The 13252-nt window shown below is 33.7% G+C and overlaps 1 protein-coding gene across 4 annotated transcripts; it reads right to left on the bottom strand.

Moving 5' to 3' along the window:
• Window positions 1-2761: 2761 nt before the first annotated feature.
• Window positions 2762-12300, bottom strand: LOC105037585 (translocon-associated protein subunit alpha-like). 4 transcript variants are annotated; one of them, XM_073255450.1, is made up of 9 exons: window positions 12118-12300; window positions 11965-12015; window positions 8599-8687; window positions 5185-5262; window positions 4989-5064; window positions 4861-4907; window positions 3857-3937; window positions 3466-3537; window positions 2762-3212 (listed from the first exon to the last, which is right to left on the bottom strand). In XM_073255450.1, exons 3-9 carry the CDS (start codon window positions 8665-8667, stop codon window positions 3162-3164), a joined length of 474 nt encoding a protein of 157 aa, XP_073111551.1. In that variant the 5' UTR covers window positions 8668-8687; window positions 11965-12015; window positions 12118-12300; the 3' UTR covers window positions 2762-3161. The 4 variants fall into 4 exon arrangements, with proteins under 4 accessions (XP_073111551.1, XP_073111549.1, XP_073111552.1 ...); XM_073255448.1 differs by having other exon boundaries at window positions 4861-5064; window positions 12118-12299; XM_073255451.1 differs by lacking the exon at window positions 3857-3937 and having other exon boundaries at window positions 12118-12299.
• Window positions 12301-13252: the final 952 nt, after the last annotated feature.

The raw sequence follows: 13252 nt of genomic DNA, 5'->3' as shown, positions 1-13252 counted from the left end.
TAATAAAAATAATAATTTAAATGATAATTTTTAATTTAAATTAAAATTAAATTTCTTTAAAATTTATAATTATAATTCCTATTTTATTATTATTTTTTTATTTTTTTATTATACTTTTTTTATTTATTTTAAAATAGTTATCATTTGAAATTATAATTTCATTTTTCTTCCATTTTTTTCTTTTTAGCATTCTATTACGTATTCTTTTCCTTTAATTAAAAAAATATTATTTTTTCTAAAGTTCAATTTATAAAAAATTTTTTCCACATTTTTTCTCATTTTTTAACTTTACACTGTATTTATTTTTTGATCAAAATTTAATTCAAATTAAATTTTCCTCCCATTTTTTTCCTTTATTTAAAATATTTTTTAAATAATAATATTTAAATTAATTTAGTTATTTAAAATATTATTTTTAATTTCAATTACAATTTTAATTCTTATTTCTTAAAATTAAAAATTATAAACTTTATTCTTCAATTACAATTACAATTTCTATTTTTTTCAATTCTTTATCTTTTTATGAAATTTTTTTAGGTCATTTTTAAATTTTATTTGAAAATTTTTTTAATTAAATTAATTTTATTTTTATAAAATATATTTAAAATTTTTTTTTATTTCAATTATACATTAATTTTTTTTTAATTTTTAATTTACAATTCTTATTTTTTGTGACTTTTTAAAAATTTTCACTTTTTAACTTTTTAACTTTTCCCCATTTTTTAACTTTTTAATGTCTTTCTTTTTTTATCAAAATTTAATTCAAATTTAATTTTTTTAAGTCACATTTATAAAATACCCTAAAAAAGAAATTGTAATTACTTTAATTTAATTTTATTTTTTTTGATATATTTTTTTTAATCTAATTTATAATTTTTATAATTTTAAATTTTAATTTTTGTTTTTTTTCATTTTTATCTTTTTGATATTCTATTATGTATTTTTTTCCTTTTATTTATAATATTTTTTAAAAAATTATATTTAAATTAATTTAGTTATTTAAAATATAATTTTTAATTTCATTTACAATTTTAATTCTTATTTCTTAAAATTAAAAAATCTAAATTAATTTTTTTAATGAATTATAAATTCAAATATTTATATTTTAAAATTCAATCAAAATTAAAATTTTAATTTATTTATTAATTTCAAACTTTAAAAAAAAATTTGCCATTATTTTACGATTTTTTTCCTTTTTTTTTTGTGGGAAAATTTAAAAACGCCATTGTGAATGACGTTTTTAAAAATATCATTTTGAATGGCTTTTCTTGTCTTTTTTTTTTTTTTGGGACGATGCCACCGTGGAAATGGGGGGTGACGTGGAAGGGAAAAAAACGTCATTCAGCATTTTTCCCTTTTGCATTAGTTTGGTAAATAAGTTTGATTTTGATATATTTTGATAAATAAATTTTTTTTTTATATTATTCTGAAAAAGTACTCAGCTTATGATGCTATGCAAATACTGCCAACTGGACATGATATTGTTATAATTATGGAGGCACGTCAATCAAAATTTTAAAAATATCATCTCATAATTCGGGAAACATGCATCGTTCATCGGAATCATCTCGGTTTAAAATGAATAAGGTATGATGGATAATATCATTCTAGTGCTACCTAGATAGTCGCTAAACTTCACCCAGAAAGAAACTAGCACAGACAAATGGGGAAAAGAAAAGGAAATCCTTTGTATGTGCTAACACCCAATCAGCATCCTCTCAGGGTATGTCTGGATCCACGGTGCACAGCACATCTCATCGAGTCCGGATCTTCGTACTTGGATAGTCGCCACATCGCTACTTGGAAAGGTATAGCTCTCACCAATACTTCATGCCGCACAATCCCACGACCACGCATCAGAGAGATCAACAGACAGCATCATGTTCCTTACTCCTCTTACTTGCACTTCCCGGGAAAAAAAAAAAAAGAAGAAGAAAAAGACAGCCAGGCAGTATCACGTCAAGATGCCAAACATGCAGGGCTGAAACACCGTGCAAGGGCCTTTCGTTTCCGAGATGAGCAACATTGTTGCTGGAGCTTTCATTTCCGAGATAAGCAGCATTAATGCTATCCTCTCAGCAAAACACGCACAATAGAGGTTGCAAGGCGTGGAGTTCGCGGCTCTGGAAAGCAGTGACTTGCACACACACCAAAAAAAAAAAAAGGGAAAAAAAGAGAGAAAGAAAGAAACCCTGGTAGATGCGGCAACCGGTAATCACAAACTGTGCCTTTCCCCACTTCAAAGATACAATAAAAATTATAGCCCTTAGTACGTTTTTTCACATCAAGCAATAAAAAAACAAAAACAAAAGACAAAACCTTACCAGTTTCTTATTCCCCCAACTAAACCGTTACGAATTCCCAATGCCAGCCGAGTGTAAAATAGACAGAAGCAACATATCTCAGGTAGCCATCTGCAGCAACGAGTCTCTCTAAAAACACTCAAAAAATAAATCATTTTGAAGTTTGGTTATGCCCCCTTTTCGGAAGACAAAGCATTCCTTGGCCGTTAGCATACAGATTAGTAGAGGTTCAAACCAGAATTCCGCAGCATGAACTAGTCTAACATTCTTCTTCTTACGGGTAGGCACCAACAAACTGCTAAAATCTAACATTCTAGTGACCGGTCCATAAAAAAGCCCTTTAAACATCTCATAGATATGCTTACCAGGTGGGGGGGAAAACGGAGTACGTGGCAAGAGAAAAGATGCCTGTACTAAAGCATTGGCCAAAAATGAACAAGAGAAGCAAAGGCAAAATATTTGAGCTTTCTGCAAAGCAAATATAAACCGTCCAAAGTGATAGAATTCAAACATTTCAGCTTCCTATATAACACATTTAATATTTATATGTCGCATGAGAGCTAGAGTTGCCAGATAATTTCAGCAAACAGTATGCTCATCAGACGAACTGACTACCAAGATCTGCCTACATTGTGTACCCCCTACAAAAATTCTTATGCATACAAATATTCATTTTCCAAAGACAGATTTCAGTTAGTAGCTGCCAAACAGTGAAGCACCACCTTAAATTTGATTTTCACTCACAGATTGAGAGATTTTGCTTTGTCAGAAGCTGTTGCTATCTCCCTCTTCTATGAAACTGTAAATTGTAGGTTACACCACCAAATCCACACCTTTCAAGAAAGTGCACGAGAAACTTTACTTCTTCTTCTTTGACTTGTTTGACAGTGACTGAGCATATGCTGTTCCCTGATAATCCCCAAAACGAAAAAAAGAAAAAAGAAAAAACGGCAATAACAAAACAAATCAGCTTAACCTTTGCCACTGTGCTCTACCAAATGACTTGAAGGAAACAACCATCTGTCACTAATACAAGTTCTTCAATTGGCAAAACTAGATAGTGATGAATTTCACTAAATACAAAAGTAATTTAAAATGACAAGCATGGGATGGTCACATGTGAAGGAAGAAATAATTTAGAAAGGACTAACTCATATCTGACCTGCAACCATTCGTCCATGTTAGCATCAGTTGTCCCCGTGCCTACTTCCACTTTGGATGCTCTCTTTGTTTTCTATGGTAGCCAACAATGTGAGAATAAGACCACTAATGAATGTCCAGAGAAGCATTAATTTGCAATAACAAGTTAAACACAATGGCTAGCAAAAGGAAAAATTTATAAACAAGAATTTCCCATCAAAATTTAGAAACCATAATGGCCTAGACTAACACAATAGCTGAAAACATCATAAAGTTCTAAAAATTTTAAGAGTTCATTGATGATCCCAAGCGATGTGGTAGTTTTTATCAAAAGTTGCGTAGTCTGTCATTAATACTGATTTAAATTCAATGGACTGAGTCAAATTTAAATATTAGTGTGTGAATAAGCTTACTGCAGCATTTGATAGAGGGAATTTCGGAGTGTATGGAAACTTAGAAACTAGAATACCAGAACACTGATGCAGAAACTGTTTCTGAGGACATAAAACACAATTATTAATGTCGACAAAATTATGGCATCTCCAACATTAACTACAAGGCAAAGAAATAGTACCATAAATACCAATGTATATGAAGTAAACAAAGAAATACTAATAAAGCATATGTTCAGAACAAAAATAAATGTTTTCTATCAGACACCACCAAACATGTATTGAATATATCATATAACAATAGACATACTATCTGATACAGAAATTTGACTGGTACATATCCAAGTTATTTTCAAATTTAAGTTGGTCAATTAAGAAGCCCATTCTTCTCCACATTTACAGCTCACTCAGGGATAAGGATTTTGAAGAACAGAATGTCCACAAGCAAAACAAGCACTTTATCACACTGAGACATCAATAAAGAACAGAATTCATGGAGACATTTTCATAATTTGCAAGCTACATTGCACATTGACTCCCCTCCCCACTGCTGTGGCAAGAAAAAGAAAAGAAAAGAAAAATTCACCAGGACTTGCATTGCAAGCTAAACAACACCCCCACCCTTCCCCCTCATAGAGAAAGAGAGAGCGCAAAAGAAGCAGAGGATAAGAAGAAGACTTTTTTATATTTTGTAATTGCTTTCATGGATTATACATCTCCAAATTAGCAACAATATGAGTTGATCCCTATATTTGACTCCACTTGTCAGATCTCAGCTACCTTAGATCAAGATGCTTTATACTTCCGCTTGAGAAACCACTTGATGAATGAGCTTGAGCCTCAAAAATCTCATTTAAGCACATGAGATGCAGGCAAGAAAAACTAGTTCAACAAAGTTCAGCAAGAATAACTGAATATGGTAAGTACTCATTGTTAAGCAATGTGGATTGTCCAGTTTTCTCTATTTAAACAAGTTAGACAAAAGAAAATCTAAAATAATAAAATACACATTAGATAATAATTACCTTTGAAAAGTGCTGAATTTGACCATACGCCCATATACCAAAAAAGCCTACGAGAGCAGCTCCCAATGTTACAAGAAAAACAGACTCAATGCTGAGAAAACCCCCTGACTCAACAACTTCAATGGTACCATTATAGAAGACACTTTGGTGTGGTTGCTGATCGATCTCATAAACAATGGTACCTACTAAATCAAATGGGCCAGGCTGCAGTACAAGGCATGTAAATTGCATTAGATATTGTCAAGATTCAAGACTGGCCAATCAAAATATTATAATTCCAAAGATATGAATTACAGCAAGTCAGCCATAAAAATGATGCACTACCTGCAAAAATTTGCTAACAGCAAAAATATAAGGGAATGTAGCTTGAGCAGAAACTGGTACTGATGCATTGTAGAACTCCTGCAATAACAAGGCAAGCAACCTTGATGTTAAACAAAAACTACTTAATTAAAGCACAAATTTGAAGATCTGTAACTTGTGATTAAGAATGCACATATGAGATGTCAGCATCTAATACAGCAAGCATACACACGAACACACCTAAATGTATATGTATATATATAGGGGTGGACAGGAATCTGGCCAATGGGATTTTAAGTTGAATCCAATCAGTTCTGATCAGACAATGGGGGTCTAACATCGATGACTTGAGTTGTTGCTCTAAATAACTTATACATCAAAAATCATATGATTTGGAGACCCTTGCGCATCGAAGGTTTAAATACATATATTATTTCATGTTATTTGAACATATGTGTGCCTATATCCATGCATAAGATTATTGCTCCTATTGATTTGATACAAACATATTACATAAACATAATCTAAAGAACCAAAATTATATTTTTTTTCTCCTCTCTTTGTCCTGGACTTCATTTCTACTTTTCTTAATCGATTTGATTCAATCTGTTGAGTTGGGAGTTTACACATAAAAATTCACATCTTTCCATACAAAACAAAATTCGGAACTTTTTTCTTGTATTATATAACAACTCATATAATTTATACAAAAATCAATTATTTGTTATATATATAGATATAACAAATGCTATGGTACATTGCCTTTCTGTACAAGTACGCAAACCTAGCAGTTTGTTTAAAATTGGATGGTTTCAGATGAATGACCAATGATGTAGGTTACTACAATAGGTATTCTTGTAATTAGACTTTAAATCATGCCCCTTCCTAGTTCTCTATCATCTTTCTTTTTCACCTTCTCCACGATTCCACCTCTGGTGGTGGTAGAAATGTAGGTCCAGGTAAAAAACTGTTGATGCTGTCAGTGCCACTATGTTGATGGCAAGGGTGGAGAACATGTCGATGGGGGCAGCGGCGGCAGAGGAGGTGCCGTGGATGAGATATTGCTTGCTGGAGGGGGTTGAGAGTAATGAAAAGGCTGGGAAGGAATCAGGGGATGGTGGTGGTAGAAGAAGTCATGTCTTAACAAAGCATGGGACGGAAGGCATGGCTGGGCCATGCGGCATGGAAGAGTAGAGGTGCTGGATGGGCCATGCAGCATGGAGGTGCTTGCTAGCAGAGTAGTCAGAAATGGGGACAGGTTTGGCTGGGATCTGGGGACGAGAAACTTAGTTGATAATAGAGATTTAAAAATGGCTACCAACCATTAGTCTGTAATTCTTCCCATAATATCCTCCATCAAATGATGGTTGACATCTGTTCTCTCTATCCAATCTCTATTGATTAAAAAATGAGAAAAGATAACATAATAGCAGATCCCATCTATATACAGACGCATATATAGCAAAACCCCCAAGATGAAATGATCTTTACTAGAAAGGTTTAATATCAGTAACTCCCTGACATAGAACTGGAAGATTCACCATTAAAGTTTCATCATGCGTTCCATCGATAGTCAGCAATAACTGCAAGACATTCACTAATAGTGAAACAAAGGTTGGCACATTGAAAGGTCCGTTAATCTAAATTCTGGATCCAACAGAAGGATCCTAGCATCTGATGGAGTCAACATGCTTATCTATCCCATATACGTAGCATTGGTTCAATGATAGAGTCCTTAGTTGAGTTTGGTATCAAACCTATCATTATATAGACCAAGTTAGTTGCTTTATACTAACACCTTGGCAATTTAAGAATTTTCAATTAACTGAAAGAAATCCAAAATCATGAATAGTTCTAGCATCTAGATACTGTTGTTTAACATAAGCATTGCACAGTCTCAAGCAACTTGTTGCACAAACATATGTCATGCAGTTACGCTTACAACTTAACAACAGAAGTGAAAAATAAAGGATAGTTTTCAATTTTTAGATTTCCAAAAAAATGAAACAAATATCTGTTTCTGAAAACCAAAAACTTGAAACCTGTGGGGCAATGAATATGGTGACGGTCGTGGAGATGATGATGATGGTGGACAGCAGCAGGCAACAATGCCCAGTGAAAGCAGTGGGTGACGGTGGTGATAGCTGATGGCACGGGTGGCCGGCAATGTCCAGCAGCAGGCAGTGGCCAGCAGTGGTCGGTGGCAATGGTGGTGGGTGGGGGTGGGTGATGGGCGGTGGCTAGCAATGGCCACCGCTGGCAAGTTGTGGCTAGTGATGGCCAGCAATGGGAGGAGGTGCCAGCCAATGGTGGTGATGGTGGCCAATGGTGGGTGGTTGGGTGGTGGTAGGTGGTTGCCACTTTTCAAAAAAGTCAAAACTATTTTTTTTTTTTTAGTTTTCAAAATTTCCAGAAACCGGTTGTCAATTTTCAGAAAACTGAAAATAGAAACCAAGTTACCAAACACCTGTTCTACCTTGGTTTTTGTACTCTTGAAAAAAAATGACAACTAAAAACTAGCAACCATGCCAAACAAGGTCTATGCTTATACATTAATAGCACAATGTAAGTGTTGTATAGATTTTTCAAACATTTTGTATGTTATAGATTGTGATTAACATTGTGCATTCCTAATTTAAATGATGGGTTATCTGTTCTACACTAAAGAATTTTGACTCAAATCCTATTGGCATGATTCTAGCACCTCCTCTCCTTTCCTATCCCCTGTTCTGTACGTCAAGACACACGTACATACTATAGTATCATGTACAAATGTAAAAAATCAATAAAAGAATGCCTCAATTAAATGTTTTAAACTAACTAATTTAAAGAATTTATATTTCAAATAAGTCAAGTGTGCCAGTCATTCCCAGGTCAAATTAAATCTGAAATATGCCAAATCCAACTTACAGTCCAGCCATCTGATTTTCTTTTCAGATCAATCTGATATTTCTCACTTCAACAAGGATTTAAGTATCACATTTTTGAAAAAAATGTGCAGCATGTGTATACCAATATGCATTTGCTTGGGAAAACACCACCAGCTTATGACCCATATCATGGCAGTCTAGGTGGTCATCACCTGGGCATCCTAAAGATAGGCTACTGCCCAGGAAATCACCTATTGGCCCAAGCAACTGCCCATAACAACCACCACACATAATGGCACATACACAGGTGCATAGATCTTAAAATTTATCAGTTGCATTTTGCTATCTAATATGTTTCTTTCCACTCCCTCTCAGATATGAATAAGAAAGAAATAGGAAAGGTCAGATTTATTTATTTATTCTTTTAAAAAAAAATCCTCTATTTAAAAAGTAACTCATCTCAGCTTTGTCGCTAATTATACCAATGAAACTGATGAAGATCCACAAATCACAACAATCACCATAACAAAAGCAACCAGGAGCTCAAGTATGTATGTAGGCTCACCTGCACAGTTAGATTTTGGACAAACATGTGATGATCAAAAGGAAGATGAAGGCTAGCCCTTATTGCCATGACCTTTAAAGTTGATTCACCTGAAGATTATCCAGAAGATAATCAAAATCCAATCAGCAAAAACTAGGTTCAAGAGATTAAATGTTATTAAAGATGTGCATGACAAGGTAGCGTGTCGCAATGCAAAACAGACTAAATGAAGCAATATAATCACAAAACAAAATGGATGGAGAATGCAATATAATCCACACAAAACATGCTCTTGGATAGATAATATAATATATATTCAAGATACTGTGAAATGCAGATAACCAAGGCTTGTTCATTTGAGCACAAGGTCATGACAGCTGCAAAACTCAGGCCTAAAAGCATTTTAAGCTAGATCTTAAGGGGTGAAAGGCTCCTAAAGCTTCATTGAGAGCATTGAGGGGCACTTCAGGCCCTTATCCAGCAGCAAGAAGTTTCAGTATAGTCAAATTCAGCAATGCATGAACAGCCACAATTTGAAAATCCAAAGAACTTCCTTGCCCCCCGAGACAGCATATCAATTTTTAGATTAAATTTTAAGATATTTTCTTCTGGTAGTTTTTAGTATTGGTTTTAGAGTCCTACTTTGAGGAGTCATATGTAGAGGCCCTAGTTTAGGTAGATATTGGATTGGGAAAATCCTGAAGTAATTAGGATTTAATTTTGGATGGTTTTAGGTGTTCTGTGATATGGGGTTCAGTGGATATCTGAAATTGCAATTCAGGTAAAATTTTGGGCACTCATATAGGAGACTAATTATTTAGTTATCAAGAGTCCTGTGATTCTTGTAATAATTCATAAAGAAAGCCACCAAGGAGGAACTGTACTACAATCTACTTTTCCTTCTTTTCTTCTTTTTCCATAACATTACAGTTGAATCATTATAACATGCACTTAAAATCCGCTCATATTGTTGTTGTGAACCAAGAAAACTGAGATCACAATGTTTTCAGTGATTTCTTATTAATCATTCAAATATATGCTGTTTTTATATCACTATTTTCACTTAAGTTCTAATTTATTGCACCCATATCCTTATTTTCCATACTAGAACAATTGCTGCAGCCTGAGTTTTTGTTGCAAGTGAAAAGGAAAAAAAAAAAGGCATTCTAGTGCACAGCTGCGAGGTTTGAGGAAGGTTAGTTAGATGCATGCGACCTTATTCCCGCATTCCTGGAGGTTGTTTCCATGTTTGGAACCCATGACACCTAGATCAAAATGGAGCAACCTTGCCATTGCATCAAGACCTGTGATCTAGTTTTTGTTGCAAGTCTTCTGCCATGTCTTTCAATAAATAAAACAATCAGATACATTCACTACTACTTCCTAAGAGCCAATGCACTATATAATTGCAGTGGAGGTTGGATAACTTCAATAAGGTCCTTGATTCTCTTCATCTTATATATTCGCCCAGGGGGTGGGTGGGTTAAAGACTTAAAGCATCAACTGCCACTAGTTACTATAATGATTTATTGCTGCTCAAACCTTTTTGTAATCAAGTTATCCAATAAAGAGAATGAAGCCTTAAAGCACACCGAGATTGATTTCCACTTCATCAAAAATTTTCCATCAAGCCTACAGAGCAGCAAGTCTCTCAAATTTCCTCAATTGGTCTCATAGCAGCACGACAAATTTGGTTAGACAAGTTTGGCTCCCATTTGGCAATTTTGGTTGAAAATAATAAAATTCAAGAATATTAGTCAACAAAAATTAAGAAACAATATAAATTAAAGGGTAGGATAAGTCAAGAGTATGAAGTGTTATACAGTGTTATGACAGCACTTCTTATATTATATTGTTTATGACCTTTGGGTGTATGGCTTCATTTTGCAATGATAAAATAAAAATTGTGAAAAGAAAACATGCTTCAACTGTAATATATAACAATTTTGCTCTCATCCAAAAAAATGCTTGGGTGGTAGCAAATGACATGACATTTTCAGGATAAGTGAACTTTTGTTAGAACATTTATTTTTTTTCTCCAAATTTCTTTGTAACCTAGCACTGCAATATTTCCAAGACTTCTCAAAACTTGTAAAAACCTTCGCTTCATCTTGAGAAAATTCTTCCCAAAATGCACAGAAATGAAGAAATGACTAAAATTAGCATATAGCCAATAAATACAATAATTTGGCCTTGTAAATTAGGACCCATTTGCTATTTCTTTTGTTTTCTATTCTTGTTTTGGAAAAAATCAAAGAAAATTGAACTAGACCGAACAACATGTAAGATGAAACCCTTCTATTTTTTTAAAAAATGTTTGTAAAATTTTTAGAGCTTTTGGTATAAAAAATCTGCAATCAAAACAAGTGAGAATAAAAGAAAGGGGATAGAAGAAGTTTTGAGCAAATGCAGCCTTCAAGATCAATCTACATGTGGTATTCAACTAATTTGTTGAGAAACAGAAACATAAAAACAACACCAATGCCAAAGAGGCCCTTAGTTTCAGCCAAAAGTCCTAAACTCTCTGTACTTTCAAATCAGTTGTGACCGTATCCGAAACATGCTGGTTTCAGTTCTAGAGTTTCAGATGAAAGTTCAAGCAATGATTCATATTATTTTGCATGTAGATTATCCTATCACGTGCTATATTTCACATCTCAAGCAGAGGACTATAAGCTGACTGCGATGATACAATTAGGCTATTGCCTTACAACAATGAAACCCACAAATACTTGCTCCTCAAATCTTATTAGGACAATGTTAGGGACCACCAAATAAAAAATAAAAAAAGGAAGTTCTGTAGTCTGAGAAACCAATAATCAAAATGGAAGCTCCTAAAACACAAGCAAGATAATTTTAAAAAAAAATGTATCTACAGAATTTAGTAGAAATTAGAAAAACCTAAATTTGTAATATAGTCTGAAATTAAGTGGAAAAAATCAAGAATTCTTTAAGTGGTTCCTTATAGTTTGAGGATGTTTTTATGTGCATTGACCAGCCACAATAATTCAACACAAGCATCATGTGTCGTTAAGTGCACATGCTACCCAAACAACAGGATAGTCATTATTAAATGAATAAATGTTTCATATCAATAAAGTATGAAATGATAATAGTTATAGGTATAGTTTGAGTTGAGCTGCACTAGTCTATGATCTCAAAAAGCAAAGACCAAGTGGGAACCATATGTAAACTGTCAGTTTTGCACTTTAATAATAGTAAAATCAAGATTGAACTATTTGGCAATAGTGAAATCAACATTTATATATAGGATTGATTTGAAAAATGACAGGCCAAAAGAATGCCAGCTACAGGATGAACTGGTGATAATAATTAACAAATTGAGAGCATCGGACACCAAAAATAAAGAGAATAGGAAAAAAATACCTTCATTATGAACTCCAACCAATAATTCGGTTTCTTCCCCTGCAGGAACCACTGCATTCACAGAAGCTTAATATTGACAATTCATGACACTCTAAACAAATATAACAGAATTAAGCATAAAAAATTCTGAGTCATGTAAAAAATTATACTTACACCGTGCAGCATTTTTTGGAAAAACACAAATAGTGTCTACTCCAGGGGCTGGACTGAATGATGCATCACCAAAGTCTTGCAACTCATCACCAACTATGCCAAGATCACCTCCTTCAACAACTTCAGCTGCTTCATCACTAGTATCCAACTGACATTTAACAACTATAAAGTAAAATACCAGTTAGAGACGAAAAATGGATAGTGGTGACTGGTGAGAGAAATCAATACCGGTCAGAAAGGAACAAACATGGAAATTAATCAACTTCGCAGGAGAAGCCATCTTCATGTGCAAAGTTGGGCACCCATGATAAAATATTGGAGACTAAGAATCAGGAGAATACAGCTATTTCATCGCATAATAAATAGAACAGGTTTTTGGGCGGTTCTGTTTTTCAAATTCACTTTGTTACAAAAGCGTGGAAATTTCAGAAGTCAAGGAAAAAAGTTATATAGATATAACATATAAGTACTTAAATTTATGTAAGTATATAAGAGAAAATTTCAGAGCAAAGGTATCTATAATCAAATATTCAGTTCCTTCACTGGCTTTCCTTATATGCAGCAACTTGTGGTCAGCCTCCATTTCATAATGCATTCATAATTTACAAGAGCATCAGAAAATACACAAAGCAAATATGTACTTGAGTGCAAAAGTTATCTGGAAATATCTACCAAAATTTGGGAGCAATCGTCATTCAACCTGTGGGTAAAACAAACATAAGAAATTTCATCCCACTTAGAAAGCAATTTCTTGTATTCTTATACATCCTCCTCTTCAAGCTTCAAATACAGAAATCATAGCTTCATAAAGCACCGAACTCTCATTGTCAGGGAAATCCAGTTATGTATGAGCGTCTATTATGCATGTCTTTTGATAAAAGTCATCCTGAACTTCCATATTGACATAATTAATCATGCATGTCTTTTGATAAAAGTCATCCTGAACTTCCATATTGACACAATTAATCATTGTTTTGCTCGTAAGATTCATATGACCAATAATCTAGCACTAAGATAGTGAATAAATTATGCCAAAGTAGTCCTCATAACAAAGATTTTTAAGAAATGCCTCTGAAATTCTGCAGATCTTATGCTTTGACTCATGCACTAGTCCCTGTTGTCAACAGTTGGACTT

This window comes from Elaeis guineensis, chromosome 4, assembly GCF_000442705.2.
Source record: "Elaeis guineensis isolate ETL-2024a chromosome 4, EG11, whole genome shotgun sequence".
NCBI classification, from domain to species: domain Eukaryota; kingdom Viridiplantae; phylum Streptophyta; class Magnoliopsida; order Arecales; family Arecaceae; genus Elaeis; species Elaeis guineensis.
This window is presented reverse-complemented; position numbering and strand designations above follow the sequence as displayed.

What these genes read in the sequence shown, in the direction of transcription:
- LOC105037585 (XM_073255448.1), bottom strand. Translation starts at nt 8,667, where the DNA reads ATGGCAATAAGGGCTAGCCTTCATCTTCCTTTTGATCATCACATGTTT. An exon ending in TCCAAAATCTAACTGTGCAG is followed by an intron (nt 5,263 to 8,598) that starts GTGAGCCTACAT and finishes TTGTTATTGCAG; the next exon opens with GAGTTCTACAATGCATCAGT. An exon ending in TCCCTCTATCAAATGCTGCA is followed by an intron (nt 3,538 to 3,856) that starts GTAAGCTTATTC and finishes TGGCTACCATAG; the next exon opens with AAAACAAAGAGAGCATCCAA.